Raw genomic sequence first — 27,367 nt, forward strand, 5'->3', positions numbered from 1 at the left:
CTTTTCTTCCTTTCTTTCTGAGGTTTAAATATTAGAAACGAGCATTATTTCTCATCAGTCACAGTGGCGCAGTTGGTAGTGCTCTGAAACGCAAAGAGTCAGATAAATGCGAAATCTGCGGTTCAATTCCCAGTTGAGGCTTTTAATTTTCTGATCTTTTCTTCCTTTCTTTCTGAGGTTTAAATATTAGAAACGAGCATTATTTCTCATCAGTTACAGTGGCGCAGTTGGTAGTGCTCTGAAACGCAACGAGTCAGATAAATGCGAAATCTGCGGTTCAATTCCCAGTTGAGGCTTTTAATTTTCTGATCTTTTCTTCCTTTCTTTCTGAGGTTTAAATATTAGAAACGAGCATTATTTCTCATCAGTTACAGTGGCGCAGTTGGTAGTGCTCTGAAACGCAACGAGTCAGATAAATGCGAAATCTGCGGTTCAATTCCCAGTTGAGGCTTTTAATTTTCTGATCTTTTCTTCCTTTCTTTCTGAGGTTTAAATATTAGAAACGAGCATTATTTCTCATCAGTTACAGTGGCGCAGTTGGTAGTGCTCTGAAACGCAACGAGTCAGATAAATGCGAAATCTGCGGTTCAATTCCCAGTTGAGGCTTTTAATTTTCTGATCTTTTCTTCCTTTCTTTCTGAGGTTTAAATATTAGAAACGAGCATTATTTCTCATCAGTTACAGTGGCGCAGTTGGTAGTGCTCTGAAACGCAAAGAGTCAGATAAATGCGAAATCTGCGGTTCAATTCCCAGTTGAGGCTTTTAATTTTCTGATCTTTTCTTCCTTTCTTTCTGAGGTTTAAATATTAGAAACGAGCATTATTTCTCATCAGTTACAGTGGCGCAGTTGGTAGTGCTCTGAAACGCAAAGAGTCAGATAAATGCGAAATCTGCGGTTCAATTCCCAGTTGAGGCTTTTAATTTTCTGATCTTTTCTTCCTTTCTTTCTGAGGTTTAAATATTAGAAACGAGCATTATTTCTCATCAGTTACAGTGGCGCAGTTGGTAGTGCTCTGAAACGCAAAGAGTCAGATAAATGCGAAATCTGCGGTTCAATTCCCAGTTGAGGCTTTTAATTTTCTGATCTTTTCTTCCTTTCTTTCTGAGGTTTAAATATTAGAAACGAGCATAATTTCTCATCAGTTACAGTGGCGCAGTTGGTAGTGCTCTGAAACGCAAAGAGTCAGATAAATGCGAAATCTGCGGTTCTATTCCCAGTTGAGGCTTTTAATTTTCTGATCATTTCTTCCTTTCTTTCTGAGGTTTAAATATTAGAAACGAGCATTATTTCTCATCAGTTACAGTGGCGCAGTTGGTAGTGCTCTGAAACGCAAAGAGTCAGATAAATGCGAAATCTACGGTTCAATTCCCAGTTGAGGCTTTTAATTTTCAGATCTTTTCTTCCTTTCTTTCTGAGGTTTAAATATTAGAAACGAGCATTATTTCTCATCAGTTACAGTGGCGCAGTTGGTAGTGCTCTGAAACGCAAAGAGTCAGATAAATGCCATATCTGCGGTTCAATTCCAGGTTAAGGCTTTTACTTTTCTGATGTTTGGAGAAGGTGGAAGTATAAATATAAGGAACGAAGTTTTTCCATTGGGAACCAAAATGGTGTAATGGGTAGCTCCGCTACCTATGAATCATTTGATCAATCCTGCCAGTGTGGGTTCAAGTCCTAGGTGAGCAATCGCTGCAAAAGGACTTCGCTGGATAGGTTGGTCTGGTACCCAACCCCCCCCCCCGGCGGAACAAGGTGAGTTTCGCGGACCCCCTCCCCCTGACAAGGTTCCAGCGCGGACTAGGTGAGTTGCGCGGACCCCCTCCCCCTGACAAGGTCCCCCTCCCTCCGAAGGGGAAAACTCTTTTAAGGAAAACATACTAAGTACCCACAATTGGATGTTTAAATATTTTTATTGAAAGCTAAATCACTAGCCCACCTTATGGTCTGGTGGAAGACAAACATTTTTTGGAACACAAGGTCCCTGGTTCAATCCCTACTTCTGCTTTGCTTCTTACATTTTACTTTTGCCCCAAACAAACACACACATAAAAAAAAAAACACTCACAAAAAAAAAAAAAACCTCCACACACACACAAACACACACGCACTGCTAATTTTTCACATGTTTTAGCAGCTCACAGATAAAACATCAATACATGCATAAAAATACATATACTTAGAATCACCACAACAAAAAAAAGAACATTCCATAACAGAGTGATGAGTTTTGTATTCTTAACAATTTCTTAGCACAGGCAAAAGATCAAGAAAATTGTCAGAAACACAAATCTCAGAACGGAACAACTTAGTTGTTCCTCCTTCAGTTCTCTAGCCACTCTCTAGGATAAGAAAAAGGTAAAACTAAAACAACCCATGGACCATCTGAACAAAGCAATTGAGTAGGGATACCGAAGCACCGCATCTTCATTTATATGACCGAATATTAATTAACACTTTAAATAGTACATTTTAAAGGAATACATAACCTTCATCTTTTTTTTTCATATTTTGAAGAAGAGGTACAATAAATCATTAATGCTATGTTATATCATATACGCAGCATTTTGGATTGAATTATGGCAAATGAAGAGCTAATATCTATATGAAATTAAAAATGACAAACTTTTCTTAATATCAAATGATGTATAGAAAAGGGAGATAAAACAATCAATTTGTCATTTCTGCCATATTATATACTTTCTATGCCTCGGACTTCCTTACACCCTTAATACCAGGTATTATATTATATATCTATAAAGTTTTGATGCTATTTTGATAATAAATATCTCTTAACCCATACAGTTTGGAAACATGATAGGTCTAAAGTTTTATTTTCAACAGTGAACTGAGAAAACTGAGTCAAAACTGGAAATTTAATCCTATGTGGAAAAGTGTGTTGGCTAGAAATGTTGTACAACTGAATACACGCATACTTTAATTATGTTCTAATTAATTGTTTTTTTTTAAAGAAATTGTAAAATTTCCAAAAAACTTAAGTCTATATTCACATCAGTGCTTTATGAGGGGTCTTTCTTTTTTCAATTTTTGTAAGTGAGGTGTGTGGGAGATATATCACATAAATGTTTCCTTACTGCATAACAGTGTAATTTTCATGAGGTAAAAGCTACCCCTCAATCAAACTTGACAATCAATTCATGCACCCAGAATCCACTTGGTCAAATTTCAATGATTCCAAATATATAACCTTGCATGATTGCCATATCTTATAATATTACAAGCACCTTTTTTCATTACAGTTTTAACGACATTCATACAAAAGTAAACAAATCATATTTTCAGCAAAAACATTTAATACCTGAATCATTTACCAAGAGATGGAATTTCATACCAAGAGTTTGAGAAAACAGTTTGAGGAAACAGTTTGAGGAAACAGTTTGAGAAAACAGAAACTGTTTAGAAAGTTAGTCTGAGAAAGTTTGCGAAAACTTGTTGAACAAGCTGTTTGAATGAATATTTAGAGCTTACTGTATTAGCATAGAATGTCACAGGTTACTGGGACATTAAATTCAATGTGCATAAGGAAGGGCTACAAATGGCAACATTTATCCTCCACAATTACAAGTCTAGATAACCTTTGAACTCTGTTTCCTAACATCCCAAATGGCTAAGAATCTACTAAATTGGTAAAATAAATGTAAGTTTTTTTGTTGCAATTTTGGAAAGATATGCCCTGAAATAGATGCTCGTATCTGCTTCTGTAGACCAAAACTGGCATAATGGACAACAGGTTGTTTAATATTCATATAGAATAAACTAATAATTTTGTGTATTACCCTAGTAGTGGGATCTCCTGTAAATATTTACCATGTTTAGACAGGTCATACCAACTATACCAATTTACCCTGAAAACCCAAAGAATCTGCACTGATTTGTTACTTTCAATCCAATTTCTAAGTTGTATGGTTCTCAGCTTGTAACCAAAAACGAACACTTTTACTATCTTGAAAATACCCCTCATTTCATTCTCACAGAAATATCTAATATTTAACAATTTTAAATGTGAGATATATTTCATGATAGGAAAGGGAACTTCATTACTAATAAAGTCAACTAAATCGTTTTTCAAATACTGTTGTGACAAAAAAGAAAATTAAAACAGCAGTAGAAGCAGATTCATATGAAGGGAAAAAGATTAATACGAAAAAATGAAATATAAAAAGGAATTTCTTTTCTTTGGTATAAGTCGGAAGATTAACAAATTACAATGGCAAATAGGTAGATTTCTGGCATAGATTCTTTAGAAGAGCAAAAGTGACAACCGCTGCAAAAAGTAAAAAATGATTTAGTTTCAGGAAAAGCAAATCCTCCATTTTTGAAACTAACTGGCATTACGCAACAAAAAAGAAAAAAAAATACTAGCCAGACACAATTATCTGAACTGTGAATCACATATTTTTCGTAATGTGACTGTCACCCATTTCTTAATGAATCTGGAAGGTTGCAAGCCTTTCAATAAGCAAATAAAAATAATTTGTAAGTAATTCGCAGGCTTGACTGCTAATAATTAAGCAATTAAATAATAAAAACTACATGCTTGACTATCACAATTCCTGAGGTCACACAAGGGTATTTTCACTTGATCTCTACAAATATTTTTCAATACCATCATAAAAAGGTTGAATCGGTGGTTTCTTTAACTAGTGATGTCAGTATAAACTTCTTTCATTCAAATCTTTTGATTGGCTCATGTCAGGAAAGACCATTTTACATAACAACAACAACAACAACCAAAGATGGTTGATACTTGATCATGCAAAGTATAACAGACCAATTAAAAATACAAGAGTATTTTCACTTCATCTCAAGGAATAATACCATCATAAAAAGATTGAATCGGTGGTTTCTTTTAAAAAAGTGTACTTCAGAGTTACTTCCATCTGGCTCCCTCTGCCTAAATCTAACCAATATAACCACTGACTGAACTCACCAATGTGACTGACTCAACATGGACTAAACTCATGTCCGTATAAATGTTTTCATTCAAATCTTTTGATTGGCTCACGTCAGAAAAGGCCATTTTACACAACACCAGCACCAAATAAACACTTGACAATTGATCACGGAAAGTATAACAGACCAATTAAATACAAAAGAATATTTTCACTTCACATCTACAAATTTTTGTATAAAAAGATTAAATCGTTGGTTTCTTTTAAAATAGTGGCCGCCTTCAAAGTAACTTGCATCTGGTTACCCTTTACCTAAATCTAACCAATATAACCACTGACTGAACTCACCAATGTGACTGACTCAACACGGACAAAACTCAGGTCTGTATGTTTTCATTCAAATGTTTTGACTGGTTCACGTCAGAAAAGACCATTTTACACAACACCAAAAAAACACTTGATAATTGATCACGGAAAGTATAACAGACCAATTAAAAACAAAAGAGTATTTTCACTTCATCTCTACAAATTTTTGTATAAAAAGATTGAATCGTTGGTTTCTTTTAAAGTAGTGGCCTTCAAAGTAACTTGCATCTGGCTACCTTTGCCTAAATCAAACCAATATAACCACTGACTGAACTCACCAATGTGACTGACTCAACATGGACTAAACTCATGTCGGTATAAAATGTTTCCATTCAAATCTTTTGACTGGTTCTCATCAGAAAAGACCATTTTACACAACAACAAAATACAGTTGATACTTAATCAAGCAAAGTATAACAGACTAATTAGACATTTTAAACAAATTCTCCCAAAACACATGCAAGGCTGAAAAATGCTTTCAAACCCATATTAAAGAGTGTTAGGCAATAGTACCGTTAAGTATAAAAATAATAGTCTCAGCAAAAGTGAGAGAGTTTTGAATGAGCATGACGTTTCAGCTGTTTCGGTTTTCAGGTTGTATACATGGAAGTTGTTAGGTCAGGACTGTTCCAATTAAACTGAAGTTGTGAAACAAGTCTTAAGCCAAATTATCCATTTCTAAACAAATGACAATTCCCCCCCCCCCCTCACCCTCCCCCAAAAAAGAAACTTGTGACATTTTGACAAAACAAATATGTGCCGTAACTTAAGTTAGGAAAATCACCGGAAATGGTCATAAAATTAACAACAGCGACAATTCTACCATTTTGTCGGTGTTGAAGCTAGACGAAGGCACTGTCGGATGAGAATGGAGTTGAACTCGTCTCTCTCAATTGATTTAATCAGTACACACTAACTCACTCTCTGCAGGAAGCAAGATTCAGGCACATTGCAGTTGATTACTCAGTTGAATCTCTGTGTTAGCAAGCACCAGCATCAAACCCAAACAAGTTGATGCAACATTTTCAATAGTTTGCCTTATATCTCTATCATAAACATTTTGATTTTTCTGATATTTAATATCAACACATAAATTATTAGTCTCTTGTGACCGATTCTTACTGTTATCAAATAATAACCAAAATAATCTGTTCCTTGTCCAACAGCTTTAGAAGAAAAAAAATTAAATTTTAAATTTTGAATCAAATTTTAAATTTAAATTTAAATTTCTGATGTTCCCATGTGCATTTTTTTAACGAGGAAACTGTTTTTGTCCACAATCACTTCATAACCATCTAACTTAATGGAACTCTATGAACAGGACGGTAAAATGACACTTTTAGAAAGTCAATTTCAGACTTGAAATTTTTTACCTGTTTTAACTGAAGAAATGAGTAATATATGGAACACTGCCATTGGAAAGGTGTGACATCAATGTTGCTGGTGAATTTGTAACTCTTTCTACTGCTATTGGTTACTTGCCATATCTTTCACTAATATACAATCAACAACTTAAACACAGCTGAATTAGGACAATAGAGATTAAGTATATTTGTAGCAGAAAATATACACTTTTGACTTTTCCTCAAGTAAAAATAAGTAACACATGAGGAAAGCTGCAGTTTAAGAGGAAGTCTGAAGGACAAGGAACTTCTTATTTTGTGTAATTTTGCATTATATTGCCTTATTTTGTGTTAATTCTGCATTATATATAATTTTGCATGTATAAAATTTTACTCTTAATTACAAAATTCATCTTTGTAAAGTAATAATTAAAATAAAGATATAACGCTATACATAGATATTTTTTTTACTATATTTAGATGGAACATGACAACTATGGAAGAAGTACTCTCCCATCATTCTCCAAGATGCAAAGTTCACCAGCTTGATAACGTGAATATTCATCATCGTAGAACTCTATGCAAGAGGTTGTTATGCAACGGTAGGATTGGTTAGTCCTCCTTGCCTACGAGGCCGTTCAGCTCGGGTTGGAGCAGCTCCTTCACAAAGGTCTTCACAAATGACTTGAGTTTTACTTCCAAGCTGGATTTACCACTGCAAGAAAGGGCAAGAGATGGGCTTGATAAAACATTTGAGATTCCTGTTAGCCTTGAGTTATGCAAATTACTTTTCTAGTTTATATTGTTCACACTTCTGAAGATCTCACAATTCCACACAATTCTGCACACAATACAGATCCATTATAAGACATTTCACTTCAGATTTAAAGAGTTGCGTATCCTCCTTTTCCCCAGAAAAAAACAAAAACAAAGTGTTTTACAGTTTACTAAGTTAGGCACTACCACTCGAGAGGAGCGCCTTAACTTTTTTGGTCTTTTCCAACAGATTACATCGAACATATTGCATCTAAACATTAAGAGGAAAGTTTAAAGAAGTATCCAATCATTTATACTCTTGATACTACTACACACCACATAGAGTGATCGCTACAGTAACAGTTGTTGGAGTACAATACTGTAGTTTTCCTATCCTATTAGGCCATTGGTGTGTATTCCTTGCAAAGATACATACAACCTAGCCAGGTAGGGAGGGGTTGTAACTTTCTATTCTTAATATTTCTTAGGAAAGTTAGAAAATAAAAAATTCCCAGGACATACCTGACTGACATGTCACCAAAGATTTCGGAATAGTATTTAATCTTGGGCTCTGTGCCGCTGGTACGCAACGTCGCGATGCATCCATTCTCAAAGTTGAAGGTGATCATGTGACTAGATTTACTGGTAGGAAGAATCTAAAAACGGAAAAACGAAACAGACGAAGACAAACCTCAAATGAGAACTGGTCTCGATTAAACGGTTCTGCAACCGTGCATGACTAGCAGAAATTTTTTATTTTATCATGTCTCCCCCCCCCCCCCCACCCAAGGTCACTGAGATGGCATTTGAAATTAATCCATGGGACTTAAAAGTGGGAATTTGGTAAACAGAAGTGTTTTTTCTAACATTTATATCTTTTCATGTTTCTTTCTTCTCTCCATGTTTTGTCTACTAATCCTTTTACATCTATCTCATTTGTGTTCACCCTGCTCATTAACCTGTCTGTATTCTGTGCGTGTATTTGTCCCATCTGTTACTGTAAATTGTCGTTCAGCCTCTGAAGAAGATCCTGCTGGGATCGGAATGTCAGGCCCTCTTACTTTTACACATCTTTTCATATTGGTAAATGAATAATTAGTACTTAATAAATCATTAGTAAAATAATGAGTAATTGAATAATGGAAACCAGAACTGGGGAATTAAAGACTTTCTGTGACTCTTATCCATTGTTTATATCTTTTGTGAGGAACAATAAAATGAAACGGGGACGCCTACAGTGAATCACAAGAAGCTATAGAAGGATGGGCCTTGGGGTTTTAATATTTCTAGAACCTTTTAGTAACAATCAGTTGGTTTCAATTCTACTCACTGCTTTATTGTCAGGCTGGTTGTTATCATATCCAGTAGTAAGATCTCTGAGGCCCGTTATCTTGACTCCACCGACCTGCGATGGATACTGCAGGGGAAGGGACAAAAAAAACGTTACTAACGTTTGTAGGCTGGCTCGGCAGTGACTCAGTACTTCCACAATAAATGTGTGATCGACATGTCAGGCTGTCAACTCAGAAAATAGCATAGAGATTGGAAACACACAACGAAAATGTTGCACATGCGATGGCTTGAACTTAATAAGGCTTAATGAAGAATTTATATCGTCAAAAGGAGGTGTATTATGCGCAAGCAAAAGCTACAGCCTGAATTGAACGACCAGGATGCAAATATACTGACTGTGAAGGGCCAGTCTGCCATTCATGTTTAAGATAAGGGATGGATTAACTGTGTTCCTGTCAACCTAATTCATCCCCATACCGGGGCCAGGGTCTCTTCACCCCTCCCCCACCACACTTTCATAGCGAGTCAGGAAAAATGTCAGTCAGGGGACTTGTTTACATTCAGTCGAGAAGAAAATAAACCACTAACTGCATTTAGACCTAATTCTAGACCGAAATTTATAGTCTACAATAAGCCTCAGATGGCACCGATTGACTTTTAACATCCCCCCCACCCCACCCCACATGGGAGTCTGCTTCAATGACCATAGGGCCTCTCAATTTTTCAATTCAATTTCTTTATCCCAGTATAAATTACAAAATTTATAAATAGGACACATAATGATAATGATACATAAAAGACGTAAAAATGTACAATCATGAAAACATGAACAAATAAGAAATAAGATGGAGGATTAGAAGTTTGAAAGACTAAAAGGATTATAACATAGATTCTAAAAACCCATTTTGAATATAAATGGCTGCTCTGTAGATAAATGAGTTCTTAAAAAGCATAATTCTAAAAGTTGGCAAGATCATAGGATTACGTAGATTGTACTTGTTGGTTCTATTGCACAGAGAGGTCAACCCGGAGTGAAGTGGGTGATCTTTAGAACTATGTATAGTCTTAGCTAGTCTTATGAATTCATTTTTAGCAGCAGTGTTTACTTTACCAACCAGGCTTTCATAGTTGAGATTAAATATATTTGAGCAGTATTTCAAGAAACTTCTAATTCTTTTCTTGTCCTTTTCAAGTAGAAAGTGATACCAGACAGGAACTGCATACACAATCACTGGCAGAATTGATGAGTTGAAAACCTTATCTCTTACAACTGCCTTTCTCTAATGCTATATCAGATTGACCACTTCTATAGAGATTCCTGCCACTACCTCAACAAGTGGTGTGGAGATATACAAATTTAACCCTCACCACACCTTTGAATTACTCTGCACACTGTCTTCCCCCCCCCTACTCTTCCTTCCCCCTGCCCTCACCCTTTCCTGAGCAAAACATAAGAACAAGACGACTCACAGATCCATCCTCCATAGACCTTATTCTTTCGAAGATGGCTTTCGTCGTGTCGGGGTTATGACAGAGGTAGTAAGAGTTTGAGCTGAAATGATAGCCGTACCTGGAAAAAGGAATGATCAATCATGTTGATATTATACACACAATGACCGAGACCGATTCTGAATATTCAGTGACAAGAGGTTCTCAACCCAAGAAACTAGCCACTAATCATAGTCAGGAGTGATCAATTAGGTTGATTATGATCTGCCTTCGTCTGAACAATTCATACTATTAATCACAGGCGTAGGAGCCTAATTTGATTCGAGGGCTGAAACGACTTGCCCGAAAAAAATAACCAACATTTTCCATGCGCGTTCAACAAGTTAATGTGCATGTCATACAGGCATTCATCAGTTATTACATCACATGCCAATAACATACCATTATTTTACATACCATTTTTTTCACTACCCTTCCATATTGGTTATAATTATTGGGGAAGTCATTACAGTGTTCAAAATAATATAAGTTTAACCATTGAAAAACACATTGCAAATTATTTTTCTTTCAGTGGGTGCCCGAAAAATTCTCAGCATTTTGCCCGAATTTTCACAAAAAAATTGGTCGGGGGGGCTGCAGCCTCCTACGCCTATGCTATTTATTGAGGTTTGGCTTTTGTTGAGGTTCGGCTTTACCTGACCTTTAACCTGACTGGAAGGGAAATTGTCAACTGTCTGGAAATTAAACTTCTACATGTACACTTTTTCTATGGATCGGTGGTGGAGGGAAGGGGTGGGTGAGGGTGAGGGGGAGGGGAAGGGGAGGGGGATAGCTGTAGTTAATGAGCATGATCCTTGTGATCTTCAGGTTATTTCCTCCAAGTAGTGCCTGGCCAAAATATGACTGACAAATGTAATCTTTGTTCAAAACACCACTGAATATTTGTATATAGAGAAATATGTTTCAACTCACTTCTGATAAAGCTCATCCAGCTTAGCAACGAGAGTTTTGTTTTCGGTGGCAAGGAAAGCAGCCATCTCACCGATGATAGCACCAGCACTGACTCCATCTTTATCAAGAACTTGCGTGCAGCACATGAAACCTGGTGGGTGAAATGCAGGCGAAATATTATCATCGTAGATCGTAGATCAATGTAGATAGATGGATAAACAAAAGATGGACAAAGGTACAGACGATCATGATCAGAGGTGCAGGCAAGCTTGATCAGTGCTGCAGGCAAACAGGATCAGATATGCAGGCAATCATAAATACGCAGGTAGTCAAACATGGAGATTGGTCGTGAACCAATACAGGCATACACGTAGGAAATGAGTAGAAACGCATTCAATCATGAGCATGGACGAGACAGCCACTGATGTAGGCATAGCAACAAGGAAGGTGCATGGAACCATAAACATTGTCATGCATGCAAGTAAATACTGCCAAAGATCATCATGGATGCAGGCGAGTGTAGTCACAAATACAGATAAACACACAGAGCAGCATAGTAGATGTGCAGGCGACAGGAACTTGAATTCATGCAGCGTGATCATTTAACCTGTTGGTTTTTTTACTTTAATAGTGACAATGTCTTCTGTAGAATTTATTCTACATTTTTCATACTTTGTTATTTCAAACTAAAATAATACCTAGTTTGTATCAAGAAAATCACTGCATTTTAAGTTAGAGCATTTTTATGGACCTCTTCAATTGTAATGACATTACTAACCAAATCAGGACATAAAATATGTATGACTTTCCAATGACCGTATGATATGTTTCACTTAGAAAATGTACAGTTATCGGCTGGACTGGTTCTATAAATTTGAGATAGTTGGTTTCTTTATGGTTTACTTTACGATACCGATATCGTTGAACGAATTAAATATTTCTTTATTCTTTTTGCACATTTTACCTATTGCCTCTTCATACGCAAACAAGCAGGTCTTTCCTTCTTTCATTAATGCATCTATTCTGTTGCCCATCCACTTGTGTCCTGTAAGTGTTTCCTGGAACAAGAAAATATAAAATTAAAATTCGAAATGAAATTTAAGTTTCCAAAGCAATTACATGAATAAATGTACTCAACCATAGCAATAGCCCCCCCCCCCCCTTCGACCCCCACGAAGAAAAATGCACTAAACAATTTATCCATCAGACTAATTAATATCCAGTGAGTAGTGTCATGTATTTTAGATCATCCTGCAAGCAGGAACTCGCGAAGCCTCATTGGCTTATCAAAGCCGCAAGCTGACCGAAATCAGTCTCTTGCATTCATATTTAACATCCATAATTATGAATTGTCAACAACTCTGTAACTGGACTACATATACATTAATCTGGGAGTGACTCGAACCGGGGACCTTATGATTGAAAGGCATCAGCGTTAACCACTGAGCTAACACTCCTAGCTTCCAAATACACTCCTATGTTTCCAAATACAAATGTACCAGCTGAAACCCCTCTTAGATTAGTACAACAAGACAGTTCCTTATATATACGCTGATTAAACTGACAGAAACTGGTGTATCCTGGAGTCGTGCGACTACTGGAATAATCATTGTGGGAATCATAATACAGAAATGTTTAAACTTAAAACTAGTGTTGCGCCGATATCACCAATATCGGTTTTGGCCGATATCCGATATTATCATCCCAATATCGGTCCGATACCGATACGATACCGATATTTTTTAACAGACAAAATAAACTGGACGCAGTAAATGTGAGCCTTAACATCGTAAAGACTTACAAGTTGCTTACAGTGTTAACGTATGCTTGCAAAATTGCATCTTAATTAGGTTACGAACTGTCAATCACAATGTAAAAGTTATAATTTATTGAGTTTATACTCAATGTGCAACTTATTCACTGGACCGTATAGAAAAAAAAAACTGAAAATCAGTAGAGAAATGACCAATTGTGTACGGAAAGTAAGGTGGTACACCTTTCAAATATTACGAAAGATCGAGCAATTTTACTCTCGAAAAATTCACGCAAAACTGGCATATCGTACTAAATGCAACTAATGTCATGTAAACAAGGCTCTAGTGCATCCATTTATGAATATACCGTAAGAACACATCTGTTGTTAAGCGGGGGAAAAGAAAGTATTTTCTAAAATTCCCCAAAAAATGGAAAAAATAATATCCTACTATAGTTAAGTGTATAGCAAATAGCCTAACCACCTCGGCGGTTACGGATCTCACGTAACTAAAAAGTTCCCTGGCAACGTGCCAAAAAATGTTAACAAGCAGGTGTTACACAGGGGATAAGCTCACAGTTACTTTGGGAAGGTACCTGGGAAAATTTGCAGCACATGTACCGTGGTAGTTGGGTACAGGGTTAAACACTGCAGTTGTAAAAATGTACGCATAGTGCACGCTATTTATTGTTAGGCAGTCTAGAAACAGGGCTTTGCTGAACGTTGTTTGTTTCATGATATCGGAAGTTTTGTAAGTTGCACTTTTTAAAGATTGAAAGACAGATTAAATCTCTTTTCGTTTTATATAATTATATAGGTACTCTAACTTGTCATTTTAAAATTTATCAGTTTCGTGAAAATTTAAATAAAAAAGTTTTCAGTATTTTGTGTTCGTGGGAAATTGAACAAGGTTTTCCAACACTGCTGAACTGTGCAGTTATACATCATGTTCAAGGTTTTCACGGAGGCCTTTGAGAAAATGAATGGTTAGTACTGTGTATATGCTGCACTAAAGCTGTGTGTAGGCCAAGGTTCACGAAGGTCATTGGTTATATTCGCTCGTCGTAGACATGTTTTTAGAGGTTACGGAGGGTCAGGTTTCCATGGATATTAATCGAAAATGAATCTGAGTTTAACTGACGCTAAAGAAATGAATCGTCTTGGGCAGATTAACAGATCATTGCAAGTATAAAGAAGTAGCTCTGCTGTTAAAAAGAAAAGTTCAATATTGGTTTGCTGTTATCGGCAATTAGGCAAAATTTTACCGATACGGATATGCTGCCGATATTGCAAATATCGGCCGATACCGATATTGAAAACGATTATCGTAGCAACACTACTTAAAACCCTTTGTTTGACAAGTATTAAACTTTAATATAGACCAATACATCAAAAACAGCTGATATCAGAGATAAATAACCTAGATCATGGAATAGAATTTCCAATAAACCACAAATGATGCAAATAATTGTATGACATCCACAACTATTTTCAGTGAGTTTCGTCTTTGTGTCACAATGAAATTCTCTGCGCTCTGGTTCATAAATAAAAAACTGATACCTCTTAGAAGAAGTTTGAAAAAAAAGAAAAACCAATGTCCAAGGAAGGAGTTAAAGGGAAAAGTTTCTACAGCCAAATAGAGAGAAAAAAATACTTAAATGAAAATAATACTAATTAACATCACTTTAACACTCTTTTACTCTTCAAAGCTTATTCACAACAGACAAATGTTTGAGGATTATAAAAGAATGATTTTTTACCTCAAATATGAATCCCTCTTTCTCCGCAATGTGTTTCAGCATCTTAGAAGAAACAGCACTGGCAAACATATGGACATCTGCATGAAAAAGAAAAAGAAAAACAAAAATGAACAAGCAACGATACAAAAAAGAAAACAAAAGAAATATACACAGAACAAAAAACAAAATAGAAAAAAAAACAATTCACAATAATACTGAAACAATACATTATCCTCAGACAAAATGCAGTTTAACCGCGCTTGTTGTCCATTCATGGAGTGTTAGCTCAGTGGTTAACGCCGGTGCCTTTCAATCATAAGGTCCCTGGTTCAAGTTAATCCCAGATTAATGTATGTCGTCCAGTTACAGAGTTGTTGACAATTAACAATTCATAATCATGGACGTTAAATATGAATGTAAGAGACGAATTCGGTCAGCTTGCGGCTTTGATAAGCCAATGAGGCTCCTTCACAAGTTCCTGCTTGCAGGAGGATCTAAAATACATACGTACATACAAATACATACATTCAGATATGCAGTGTCACTTACCGTTCCAATGGCTCTGTTGTTTCTTCTTGTAACATTCCAGTATCCACCACCCTAGCAGGGCACCTAGCTCGTTTCCGTTAAACACTTTCCAGGAGCCGTCTTCCAGTTTCTCCGCCACGGCTAACCTATCGGCATCTGGATCGTTGGCGAGAATCACCCGGCTTCCGTTTTCATCCGCTGTTTTGAATGAGATATTGAGGGCGCTCTTGCCCTCCTCTGGATTTGGGTTCTTGACGGTCGTGAATTCGGGATCCTCTTCAACCTAAAGAGAGATGGCGAGAGAAGCGGTTAAAATAAGTGAAATCTCACTGTATCGAATCTTTCATCAAATATCGCGTTGCAAATCGGTATGCAGAATGTGTCAAATTGCTGTACAAGTCCTACGATGTATGGCAGGTTCTAGGAATCATGGTATCTTATATGAGACAAAATTTCAGAGTCTTCCAAAACTGGTTAAACAAACTTTTGAACACAAAATTATTTTAGGATCCAAATAAGTAGTGCAGAACACAAGTTTATGTGCAACAGCAAAAACGCACAAGGTCCCAAGTACACTAAGGGAGTTTGGGTTTGCACTATGTATTGATCCCAAACTATGCATTTCTCTGGAAATGTGGCTTAAAATTGAATCCCTAAATAGATGGCAATGATTAAATTAGAGAAATGAGCTACTCACTAATATTTAACAGTTAGGTCACAATGTAGTTGAATTCTTCATGCTCATGAAAAGTCATACTATCAGGTCATCAAATCCCCCCTCCAACCCCCACCCCCAAAAATATATATATATATATATATATATATATATATATATATATTCCAGCTTTTTGTGTGTGAAGTTTCCTTGTTTCTGCATAATTTGAGAAACTATTGCCCCCAAAGTGGGAAACATGTTAATAAAAAATGAACAGATAATTATTATTTTCCATTTCCTTTGTAAGGACATAATCCTGCCACCATCGATTCTCCTAAAAAAAAATATCCTCACTTGTTCCTTGACCAGAATCAATTCCTTGAATCCAAAATTTTGAAACATGGCTTTGAAGGCTGGCGTTCCCACACCGTGCATGGCTGTGTAGGTGAATTTCAATTTAGTTTCGGCGTTAATTTCTCTGAAAAAAAGATTTAATGTTACTTCGATAAACAGCCATAGAGACATGATTTTTGTACATGTTAGAGCATAGCTTGCCTGTGCAGTTGAATCTTTTCGCAGTTATTACAGTTGGAGTAAGAAAACTATGAATGTGACAGAACTTTGGTACTTGATTTACAAGTTAACTAGGTTGCTAACAACATAATGAATTAAAGGAAACTCACTAATGTCTAGAATTCATTGTTTCTCTTCCCACACCGAACCCACTCCCCCACTTCGTTCTCTTCCCACACCCAACCCACTCCCTCCCACTTCGTTCTCTTCCCACACCCAACCCACTCCCGCACTTTGTTCTTTCCACACCCAACCCACTCCCCCACTTCGTTTTTGTAACACTCTTGATAGAGAACTTTCTCACATAGGCACAAGTACTCTCTCTTGCATGGCAAAGTATATAATAATAACATTTCCCTTTATATTAAATATGCTTGTTAATTCTTTTATACAAAATTAAATGCAGCAAGTGTGAGTTTAGGAACAAGGATGCTGAACAAACAGAGAGTAAATTATTAAAACGTGTTTGGTACCAGGTCATTATTATGCTGGTGATTGCATAATAATATAATAATATTTACTTTCTTTTAGGAACAAGGTTGCTGAACAAACAGAGAGTACATTTTTAAAACGTGTTTGGTACCAGGTCATGATTATGCTGGTGATTGCATAATAATATTTACTTTCTATATAGCGCTTTATACCAGCGATAGGTCTCAAAGCGCTTTACAGGCGTTATATTATCCCTGGTCAATGATAACCTGTCCCAGAGACAATCCCTCCAGTGCCCAATGACAAGTTACATCACAGGTACCCATTTAACCCCTGGGTGAAGAGAGGCAAGTAAGATAAAGCATCTTGCCCAAGGACACAACGTAATGAAATAGGCAGGAATCGAACCAGATATCCTTGGATCACGAGTCCGACGCCTTAGCCAATTGGCCACCACGCTCTCACAACCCAACTGAGATATATCAGAGAATATATACATACCTGTGTAGGCACATAGCAGATGTAATATCCTTCATGTAAGAATCAAAGACTTCTTGGTAAGGATCTGTTACCAGGGCATTATCTGTGAGGATAGAGGTATCCCAAGAATGTTGCCAGGGTTCCAAATTAGCATGGATAGCTGCAGCAATACCCTTATCGACAGGTGGAATGATCTACAGAGATACATTAAACACCAGACAAGATATTAGTGCAATTCATGAGCATCTATTCATCAATGGACATACCTAATAACTGTTAGCATGGATAGCTGCACCGATACCGTTATCAACATGTGGAATGAACTACAGAGATTATAAAAACTAGACAGGAAAGTACTGAAATTCATCAGTATCACTTCATCAACAGACATACCTAATAAATGTTACTTGTTAGCTTGGAAAAATGCAGCATACCCTTATTAACAGGTGGAATGACCAACAAAGATATGTTCATACCATGTAGGAAAGTAATGACAATTAACAGGAATCCTTATGTGCTTGAATCGTCCCAGAAACGACAACCAAAGCAATACCCTACGAAGGAGGTGGAATGGCCGACACAGAAAACTTCACACCAGCTTAGAAGGAAAAGCAAAGGAACTTACACATATCCCAACATCAATCAATCATTTTTTAAACAAGCTACATGCTAGCATGGACAACTGCAGCTAATACCCTTAGCAATAGGTGAAATGATTTACTGTCTAAAGATAAATACACGCCAGATCAGAAAGTGAAGGCATTCGCAGGACTATAAATGTCAATTTATCAACAAATCAAATGGCAACAAAGTTGACATGAATAGCTGATTTAGTACCATCACCAACACCTTTATGAAACATATTTAGTAGAATATGAAAATATTTGTCTTCCATAAATATGAATATTTTATTTTACATACACAGGACAGTCCATTATTATGGATCTTTTCATTTTAGAAACTACACAAATTAACGTCCAGTAATGGAAACAGGATGACGAAATATTAATCTTATCGAAACGCGATATATTCTTGGACAAATAAGACTCCTCACCTGTGCACCGTTTCCCCAGTAGACTTTATAGCCGTTGTCTCCTTTGGGGTTATGAGAGGGCGTTACCATGACACCGGCCGCCAGATTCTTCTTCCTGATGACATAAGCCTGTCAATTTAAGGGAAAACTAATAATCAATTTAAGAACTTAACAAAAATTGATGATAAACCGGTTTGGATGTGTAGACGTCAGAATTTACGAGTGTGAACCGTTCATGACAACTTAGCATGCAGTGCTTGTGCAGCCTTCTTTATCATTCAAGTTTCAGAAACTTGAGGCTAATCATCAATTTGGCATAATTATTGGAACATTGCTATTAATGTAATAAAACTCACCACAAATGGAGTTGGCGATGTGTGTGAGAATAGATAGACAGGTACACCTGCCCTGACCATGATAGCTGCCGACAGATCTGCATATCTGTGGAAGAAATCACGGCAGAAACGATGTCGACAAAAAGATCTCCAGGGTTAAATTAAGCAAGATTAGACTAGGGTTGGTTAAAAAGGAGGTCTACAAAGTTTGTATCTCCTTTAAACCAATTACAAATCATCATAATAATTAATGATTAGCAGTTTTTATATAGTGCAACTTACAATAAAGTTTCGCCGCGCTGAGCTTAACCCTGGTCATTGGTAACTTGTCACACCTGCACACCAAAGTGTGCACAATTCAAACAATCTCTCCTGGGGTACCACAGTGCACCACAGCCACGTGTCCCCTGGGGGACTTCCCATAGGGTGCAGCCACAAACTGGCGCATGCAACTATATTTACAAGTCACCTCGCAAGTCCCCATTTATACACCATCTTTATGGTTATAAGTGACAGAGATGTTTGCAATGAACAACTTCCCAAAACATCTAAGACAAAATCTGATTTCAAATAATGGGGAGATGTAATAGTTTCAATGTTACAAATGAGACTGGAGACTTGATCAAGTCTAAATATGACATCATCCAGCCACATACGCTTCAATTTCTTATGTGTTTCTTGATTTATTGCAATCTTTCCTGTAATGGACATTGGTTTTGAAAATGCTGAATCTAATTGTTCTGGAGTCATCGAAATGATCTCGCATACTGGCGTACTTTGTTTCCATGCCAACACAGTCTATGTAAAAGCCTCGAAAATTTAGATGAAAATAAAGAAAAAGTAAAAGGCCTCATGTGTCACTACGACAGCACAGACTATCAAACAAAATGGCCGCTCCTTGTCGTGACTTTTGAACGACGATGTCCAGTCAATGTGCTCGCAAGATCATGTTTTATCTGCCAATAAGGAGACTCGTTAGAGGATTGTGTAGTTGAGAAGAAACAGATTTAGTAAAGGGAAGTCATTTGATGTTAACACTGCAAATATCCTCTCGGCGGACGTAGACATTTTTTTAATTTTTTTTTATTTTTATTGGTGGACGTAGAAATAATTTTTGGAGTGAAATTTTTGACAGAGAGAAACTTGTACATTTCTGTACTTACCTTTTGCTGTTGTGCCGGTGATCATATCCAATCGCGATACCGGTATTCTTGCAGTCTTTGTTCTCTGCTAGCAAATGGGTGAGGATACCCTGAAATAAAGGAAATTCAGATCTATTAAATATAAAACAAAACAAAACAAAACATAATCACTGCAAATGTGATACAAATAATATCATGTACAGGGGTGACACTTTAACTGACATGTAAGAGCGTTGACAATATCGATAGTCAATCAAATTGTAAACAACCAACATCAGGAAGGAACTATTTGAAATAAACACTAATTCAGCAGGAAGTAGTAGGAACAAGGATTACTACTGAATACTGTAGGTACACATGTTGAATCTTTGTTACAGTTTACCGAGGGGAAATATCTGACGTCCTATCGCTGATGATATTAATCCAGCCCTGTGTTCTCCTGTAGGAATAGTGGCAAGAAGCAACGGCGCTGTGGGTATTTTAGTTTAAGATATATGTAGACCTGCCAACCCCCCCCCCCCCGCCCCCCCAAATGTAACAACCTGGAGCTTAATTTCAAAGGCAAAGTTCAAAGGCATGTACTTTAAGTACTTAAACAGACCACCTGAAATCTGCATTATCAATTCAGTTATTTGATGGACATGTCTACAATAACATGACACTATCACATATTATATTTATGGTTCTTGTCAATCTGTTGACTCTTGAAATATCAATCAATGTTCAGTACTTCAGTGAATAATAAAATTCACAACAAAGTTGTTAATTACATTAATGTGTATGCTTTTGTTTGAAAACAGTTTGAATAAGGTTTGAGTCAGTGCTCCTGAGAAGTCACTGTGATCGTCAGTCTGTTTGTTAGTATGTCTGTCTGTCTGTCTTCCTGTCCCTCTGTGTATGTACTGAGCCCATAAATTAATTCTGAATTACTAACCGTTGGTTCACGGGCCTAATCGTGTACTTTATTTAATTGCATCTTCAATCACTACCGTCAATCGTTGTCGTAGAATTAAAATAGCAAAGTGTTCATTCTGTAGTATTTTCTAGTATTACTTTTTTGTGTTTTAAGTGTCGTACCTGTAAGTACTGAATGAACGTTGACCATAATTTGAACTGACACTACTGTACACAAAAACAATGTGTGGAAAGATATTTTGGTTTGGTGGACATGTACCCTAATTATCATATTTAATTAATCATATTTAATTATCAAGCGCCATATATCACTCCATCTAGAGTCGTGTGTGTACACAGCTGGAAGCCACTTGTGTTGTTAGTGGGTGGAAACCAGCCATATTAATGTTAGTTATATGAATAGTCATTTATTAAATATTATAATAAACTAATCCATATTTAATTATCATGTGTCATATATCACTCCATCTAGAACCATGTGTGTATACAGCTGGAAGCCACTTGTGTTGTTAGTGGGTGGAAACCAGCCATATTAATGTCAGTTATATGAATAGTCATTTATTAATTATCATAATAAACTAGTCCATAAAACCAGCTGGTTAAATCATGAGACAAGTCCTAATGCATGCCTCTTATTGTTCATTCCTGCCTCGGGCCATTTCACCAAGACAAAATCATGCATTATTTTTATACAAATGCTATACGGATTAGCTATTTCTTCTCAATCAAACTACTTTACAACCATCAATACATAGTCAATAAGCTCACAATAATAACAACTTCAGCCCAATATTTCATATGCAAATTATCAGAAGATAATCGCTCGGTTTCTGCTATTTAAAGCAATGTAGGCCTGAGCTAATCTTGATTGGATATTGCTTTGCAACAGGGAGAAACTGCCCGTAAATAAGAGAAAAACTGTTGTACTAATATAATAAAGCAACCATATGCTTAGACCGCTGACAGGCAGATACTTTAATCCAGATCGTAATGCTGCACATGATCAACATATTGATGACATCTGGCAGAGGGAGAGGTTGGCTTGGAAGTAAATATTGACAGACGATCTTTATGGCTCATAAGTTGAAAGTTCAAAACAATACAATAAAAGGACATATTACACTATAAAAGCTCTACTTATTAAAGTATATATGTAGGAAGGTCATGAAGACAACTGTGGTTGGCCGAAATCTTGTTTCGTTTTTCTTTATAAAATGAAAAATAAAATCTGAACTTTGTTTAGGTAGAATAGAAAATAGAAAAGAAAGGGTCTCTGTGTCATGAGTGTAAATTAAAACATCCTTCCCGTGGCTCCTGGAGACCTTTAATGGGGTTACTTCAGAGATAACCTTTCAAAGCTGCTAGAGTAAGGGTAGCAAACAACAGTCAACCCCTTCATACACAAGACAGATGGTACACATGTATGTATGTAGTGTAAATCATTCCATCAATCAACCAAATAAACAACATAGACGAAGCAGGAGAGTTGAAAGGGTAAGCAAAGGCCAAAAGCAAAATTTGCAAGTTTGATTTAAAACGGTTCACAGCATTATATACAGGTATTTGAAAAATTCACAATTTTCACACAATATGGCTTAGTAAATAAGTTTATTTGCAGCTCAGGGATCTCTCCAGAAAGTGACCAACTTTTCGAGAAAAAAAAAACATGTTTGCGATTGGTTGAAGACCTGCAGTGGACATTTCTTTCCATTCCATCTTAACGAGGGAGGATGGAGGGTGGAGGGTGTAGGGGGAAGGAGGTAGGGAGCAGGGGAGAGGTTGGGAAAGGAATGAGGAAGAGCATTCCAGATAGTTAGAAAAACCAAAACCTGACAGTTTAATTAATGAAACTAAGTATCAGTGGCAGAGTGTGGGAGTATTTGTAGTTTAATACGTTATATAACAGGAGGTTTCTTTCATTCTTTTGTTGCTCTAGCTGGACATTTAATACTCGAAACACCTAAGTCCATCCCTCTGTACTCATAATATATATATATCATTGTACTGTGTTGTTGTACACATAAAACAAATTGACCCAATAAACCATGATTGGGTGAATCTAATTTTGATGGTGATAGGGCATTTCATACAGTACTGTATTTACAAGTGCACCAAAGTCTGTGGAATGCCCTGCCCATCTGCACGTTGTCTTTTACACATCTTTGCTTGTTTTAAGTCCCAACTTAGAACTCATCTTTCTTTATTATACATAATTTAATGACTCATCTTGTTTTCTATTGTCTTAACCTTGTTTATATATTTGTCTCATTAATTATTTTATCGATTTAGTATGTGAACTGTGTGTACAGAGTCTCAATACGCTGTAACAACTGTCATACACACTGTGTATGTACAGTATGTATGTATGTATTTTGATTAATCTAACTTAAAAATAATATCATAAACTGTGTTAAGTATGTGATATATTCGGTATTGGATCTTTGCGACAGATGAAATCATTCTTAAAATATGTTTTGCGCCCAAATTGGCTAGAGAGACAAATAATGTCGAAAATTCCACCTAAACTTTTTCCAGCCACTTTTGAAGGATAACTTTTAGCTCATAAGTAACTTGGATATGTTCTAGACAATAAACCACACTGCTATCATTTCAGGTTGTACTTTTAAGTAAACTTTAAGGAAGTGAACTTCATCAGTTAAAGTGACTGGACTATTTAGTCTAATACTATGGACTACTCTATTAGGTCATTTCCTCAGATGCAACACAAACCTCAACAGGAAAACATAAGCCCTTTATGATCTCGAATGACATGTTTACGATATATACATTACACATTTGTCAAGGATAAATGATAGTGAAAGTCCTCTAAACATGTTCCATTGTTTACGTGAAGTTTAAAGAACATCCTCTGTTGAGTTAGTAGAAACAATAGATTAATCATTAACATTTAGGCTAGGCACTGAGGGGATAATGCTATCACCAATGTAGTCTTAAAGGAGCATGAAACTACAGAGATTTAGAATAACCGAGGTAAATATCTTGAGAACCTTAAAAGTTAATCACAATATTAAAAGAAACATTTGTTTTCATTTTCTTGGATTATAACATACTGTATCACCACTAAACTTGATGTATGTATGTAGTTTAGATCCTCCTGCAAGCAGGAACTCGCGAAGAAGCCATCATTGGCTTATCAAAGCCGCAAGCTGACCGAAGTCAGTCTCTCACATTCATATTTAACGTCCATGATTATGAATTGTCAATTGTCAACAACTCTGTAACTGGACGACATACATTAATCTTGGAGTGACTCCAACTCGGGACCTTATGATTGAAAGGCACCGGCGTTAACCGCTGAGCTAACACTCAGTGTTGAGACTACAGCCATCTTTTACAGCTGTGCTGATATATGTAGTTTTGTATGAGTTACTAACTAACCTGGGCTGTTTGAATCACAATAAGGTCATTAATTCTTGCTGTTCCAGCTTCCATTCGAGCTCTCAGTCCTGAAATAAAAATAAATTGGAGGTTGTTGTTACTTTACTTTAGTTGCATCTTGTTAATGCAGTTAAAATTTACAGTAATTCAATTTCTCTAATACTATGAACGCTAGTTGTGGATGTTCGCTTGAAGGTTACTTTATTTTAAGATGGCTCTATGGTCATATCACAGAAATGATTCTCATGGGAAAGGAGGTGACATCATAATGATATCACTTTTCTGCACATGCCTCATTTTTCCTTTCATAAATTTTGTTACCAAAATTCTTCAGTATTATGAAGATGACCACACATTCAATGTTAGTAACTAGACTAAAGTCCTATACCTACACTTTATGTAACAAGGCTGAATACATTCAGTGTTTTTGAGGATGACTACACATTTAATATTAGTAAACTGAAATCCTATACTTTCAATTTTATGAGGCTGAATGCACCTTGCAGTGTTGCAATACTGCATATTATGAGGATGACCACACATTCAATGTAGGTAACTAGACTTAAGTCCTATACCTTCAGAGTTATGAGGATGACTACACCTTTACAGTATTACAAGACTGAATACATTCAGTGTTATGAGGATGACCACACTGTCAATGTTAGTAACTAGACTAAGGTCCTATACCTTCAGAGTTATGAGGATGACTACACCTTTACTGTATTACAAGATGGAATATTCAGCGTTATGAGTATGACTACACAGTCAATGTTAGTAACTAGACAGAAGTCCTATACCTTCAGTGTTTTATGAATGACTATGTATACTGTATTCAGTTTTACAAGACTCCAGTACATACCTTCAGTCTTATGAGACTGACTACAACAATAGTCTTACAAGACTGAATATACCTTCAGTATTATGAGAATGACTACACATATTCAATGTTAGTAACTAGACTGAAGTGCTATACTGTACCTTCAGTGTTATTAGATTGACTGTACCTTCAGTGTTATAAAGCTGACTAAATCTCCAGCACTAATGATCTTAAATCACCTGAAATTCATATGTATTCTTCTGGAATTCGAGTACAATCTAGAACTTTATTCCTTGGGAAGATACATGGTATGCACAATTAAAGGGTGCGAAGACTCGCACAAAAAGAAACGTCCAATGCCGGTAATCTGACCTAGTTTCGAACGAGTTGTAACAGAAGTGTTAGACACCACCATCGATCCCAGGAAATACACACACAGCTTGCTACCATCAGTAATTAGACACTAGTGTACAGTCAGTACATACAGCTGCGGTCAATACCCACATCACACTGTACAAACAATACAGGGATGGACATCTCAGGTCCAGCTAAATATAACAAGGTATCACGTTTCATTATTGTACTGTCTGCATTTTGTAGCGACACGAACAAAATGTCACTTGCAAGCAACGGTGAGTTAACTTTTTCAGATGGCCGCACACGGTTTGAGGCGAGTCTTCAATGCCTTTAAGATGTATCAACCTACCTTTATCACTAGATGCATATGCCATACCAGTTGGAGAAAAGAAATTTATTATCTTCAAAACATTTTTCAATAATTTTTAGTATACAAACCTGCAGTTCCAAATGCTATTCTCGTTCCAAATCTTTTCTTCAGCTCTATCACATCCTTCCTATCCAACAAGTCCACAACCTCTTGGCGTGTTGGTGGATACTAAAAGGGAAAAGACGATTTAACCATGAATAATGCATAATGTACTAAACACTTATAAAGTATTGTTTATCTCTATCATAACATACTGTATTCCAGTTTACACTTATAATGTAAAACAAGTTCCACATTGAATTATTGGGAACCAAAAAAATCAAGGAAGGTCAATTTTTACCTCTGACCTCACTTAGTTACATTCATTAGCCATTCTACAATACTTCTTACATGTCTTCTGTTGTTGTTGGGTTTTTTTATGCTTTGACATATATAGTTTCCATGAAATACTGGAACAATGACTACTTGTACTAAAATAATGAAACTTGAAGAAAAAAGCCTTATGAGATTTAATGTATGATTGAATGCAAACCTAAAACTTTCATTCCCAATCCCATGACCTTCTGTGGTGTAGGCCCTAGGTGAAAGAGCTTTACGAACAACGAATATCAGTAACCAGTCGAAGAGGGGCGAGATTGGTCAAGAATGAGTACAAACGTAAACCAGGTACAGTTACTCGGATTATGACTGACCTCCAGTGGCAACCATTGCATATCAGAAGGAAAAGCAACAGATTATCTGTACTTCATAAAGCAATTAATGGAAAGACTGCTATCTTATCCCATCCTAGTTCCTACATTAAGAAGCCATCTCGTACAACTAGACAACTCAATCAAGCTAAGTTCATCCAACCTCGCTGCAAAACAGATGATTACAAATATAGATTAGAACTCTTTGCCTCCAGAATTGATTTCAATAACGTCTGCTGTCAATTTCGAAGTGGAAACATCTAGGTACTTAGCAGAGATTTAATATGCAACACATGACTTGATGATGTCACTAATCATCCTTTGCGAGATGGACACCAGTCTATTGCTGAGTACCGATGTAGATGCAACCTCGTTATTGCTTCTGTGTAAAGGGAAGTCTCTTTTATGAAGAGGAGATTTATTTTGAAGAAAAAAAGCTACCTGCTGTCCTTACCTTATCCCACTTAAGCCACTGTCTTATAGTTGTGTCCAGGGCTTCATCCCCTGTATTTACTTTGAATTCCATTTCGTGAAAAAGGTACTTCTACTATTAGTTGTACGGCACTTTGGTATAGACAAATCGTTCTTGGAGTTGCATTGAAGTTTTCCAACTGCAATTACTCCGGGCCAAGCTCCACGTCTCACTGTAAATAAAATGTTGGACCCTTCGAACCACACTTTATATGCAGTGTTGTGTGTGTGTTACACGTTTGTGCAAACAAAGAATTAATATGGGCCTACTTCACCAGAGATACTACACTAACTTGTTTGCTTATCTTCATTAACACGTTTGTAAAACTGTACATAGCGTGCAACGTTGCTGGCCTTTCCATATATCCTACACAGTATGACATCATTTACTATAAACGCATGACCTTACCTCGTACCCTGGCAATCTGGGGTCATCTGGTATGTAAATATCATAACAAAATATGACATATATATGATACAATGAAAATGATGCAATGTGCGCGCTATCGTGAGCAATTTTGTGACTCTAATGCTGTAGGCCTTCCATTTTCCAATATTTCACTAAACTCTGCTAAAAGCTTACCGGTTTTCATGCATACCTGAACGCAAT

At 36.6% G+C, this 27,367-nt stretch overlaps 1 protein-coding gene across 1 annotated transcript; it reads right to left on the reverse strand.

Annotated features, from left to right (window-relative positions):
- Positions 1 to 1,892: 1,892 nt before the first annotated feature.
- Positions 1,893 to 27,124, reverse strand: LOC139979894 (phosphopentomutase-like). The gene is made up of 16 exons (XM_071991091.1): positions 26,741 to 27,124; positions 25,666 to 25,765; positions 24,054 to 24,121; positions 19,761 to 19,849; positions 18,619 to 18,703; positions 18,284 to 18,391; positions 17,251 to 17,423; positions 16,099 to 16,222; positions 15,111 to 15,372; positions 14,583 to 14,659; positions 12,034 to 12,127; positions 11,091 to 11,220; positions 10,140 to 10,239; positions 8,707 to 8,793; positions 7,899 to 8,032; positions 1,893 to 7,335 (listed from the first exon to the last, which is right to left on the reverse strand). Exons 1-16 carry the CDS (start codon positions 26,810 to 26,812, stop codon positions 7,233 to 7,235), a joined length of 1,806 nt encoding a protein of 601 aa, XP_071847192.1. The 5' UTR covers positions 26,813 to 27,124; the 3' UTR covers positions 1,893 to 7,232.
- Positions 27,125 to 27,367: the final 243 nt, after the last annotated feature.

The sequence above is a fragment of the Apostichopus japonicus genome, chromosome 14 (genome assembly GCF_037975245.1).
Source record: "Apostichopus japonicus isolate 1M-3 chromosome 14, ASM3797524v1, whole genome shotgun sequence".
In the NCBI taxonomy this organism is placed as follows: Eukaryota; Metazoa; Echinodermata; class Holothuroidea; order Aspidochirotida; family Stichopodidae; genus Apostichopus; species Apostichopus japonicus.

What these genes read in the sequence shown, in the direction of transcription:
- LOC139979894 (XM_071991091.1), bottom strand. Translation starts at nt 26,812, where the DNA reads ATGGAATTCAAAGTAAATACAGGGGATGAAGCCCTGGACACAACTATA. An exon ending in CTGGATGAGCTTTATCAGAA is followed by an intron (nt 10,240 to 11,090) that starts GTGAGTTGAAAC and finishes TCCTTTTTCCAG; the next exon opens with GTACGGCTATCATTTCAGCT. An exon ending in GGTCTATGGAGGATGGATCT is followed by an intron (nt 8,794 to 10,139) that starts GTGAGTCGTCTT and finishes CTTCCCCTGCAG; the next exon opens with TATCCATCGCAGGTCGGTGG.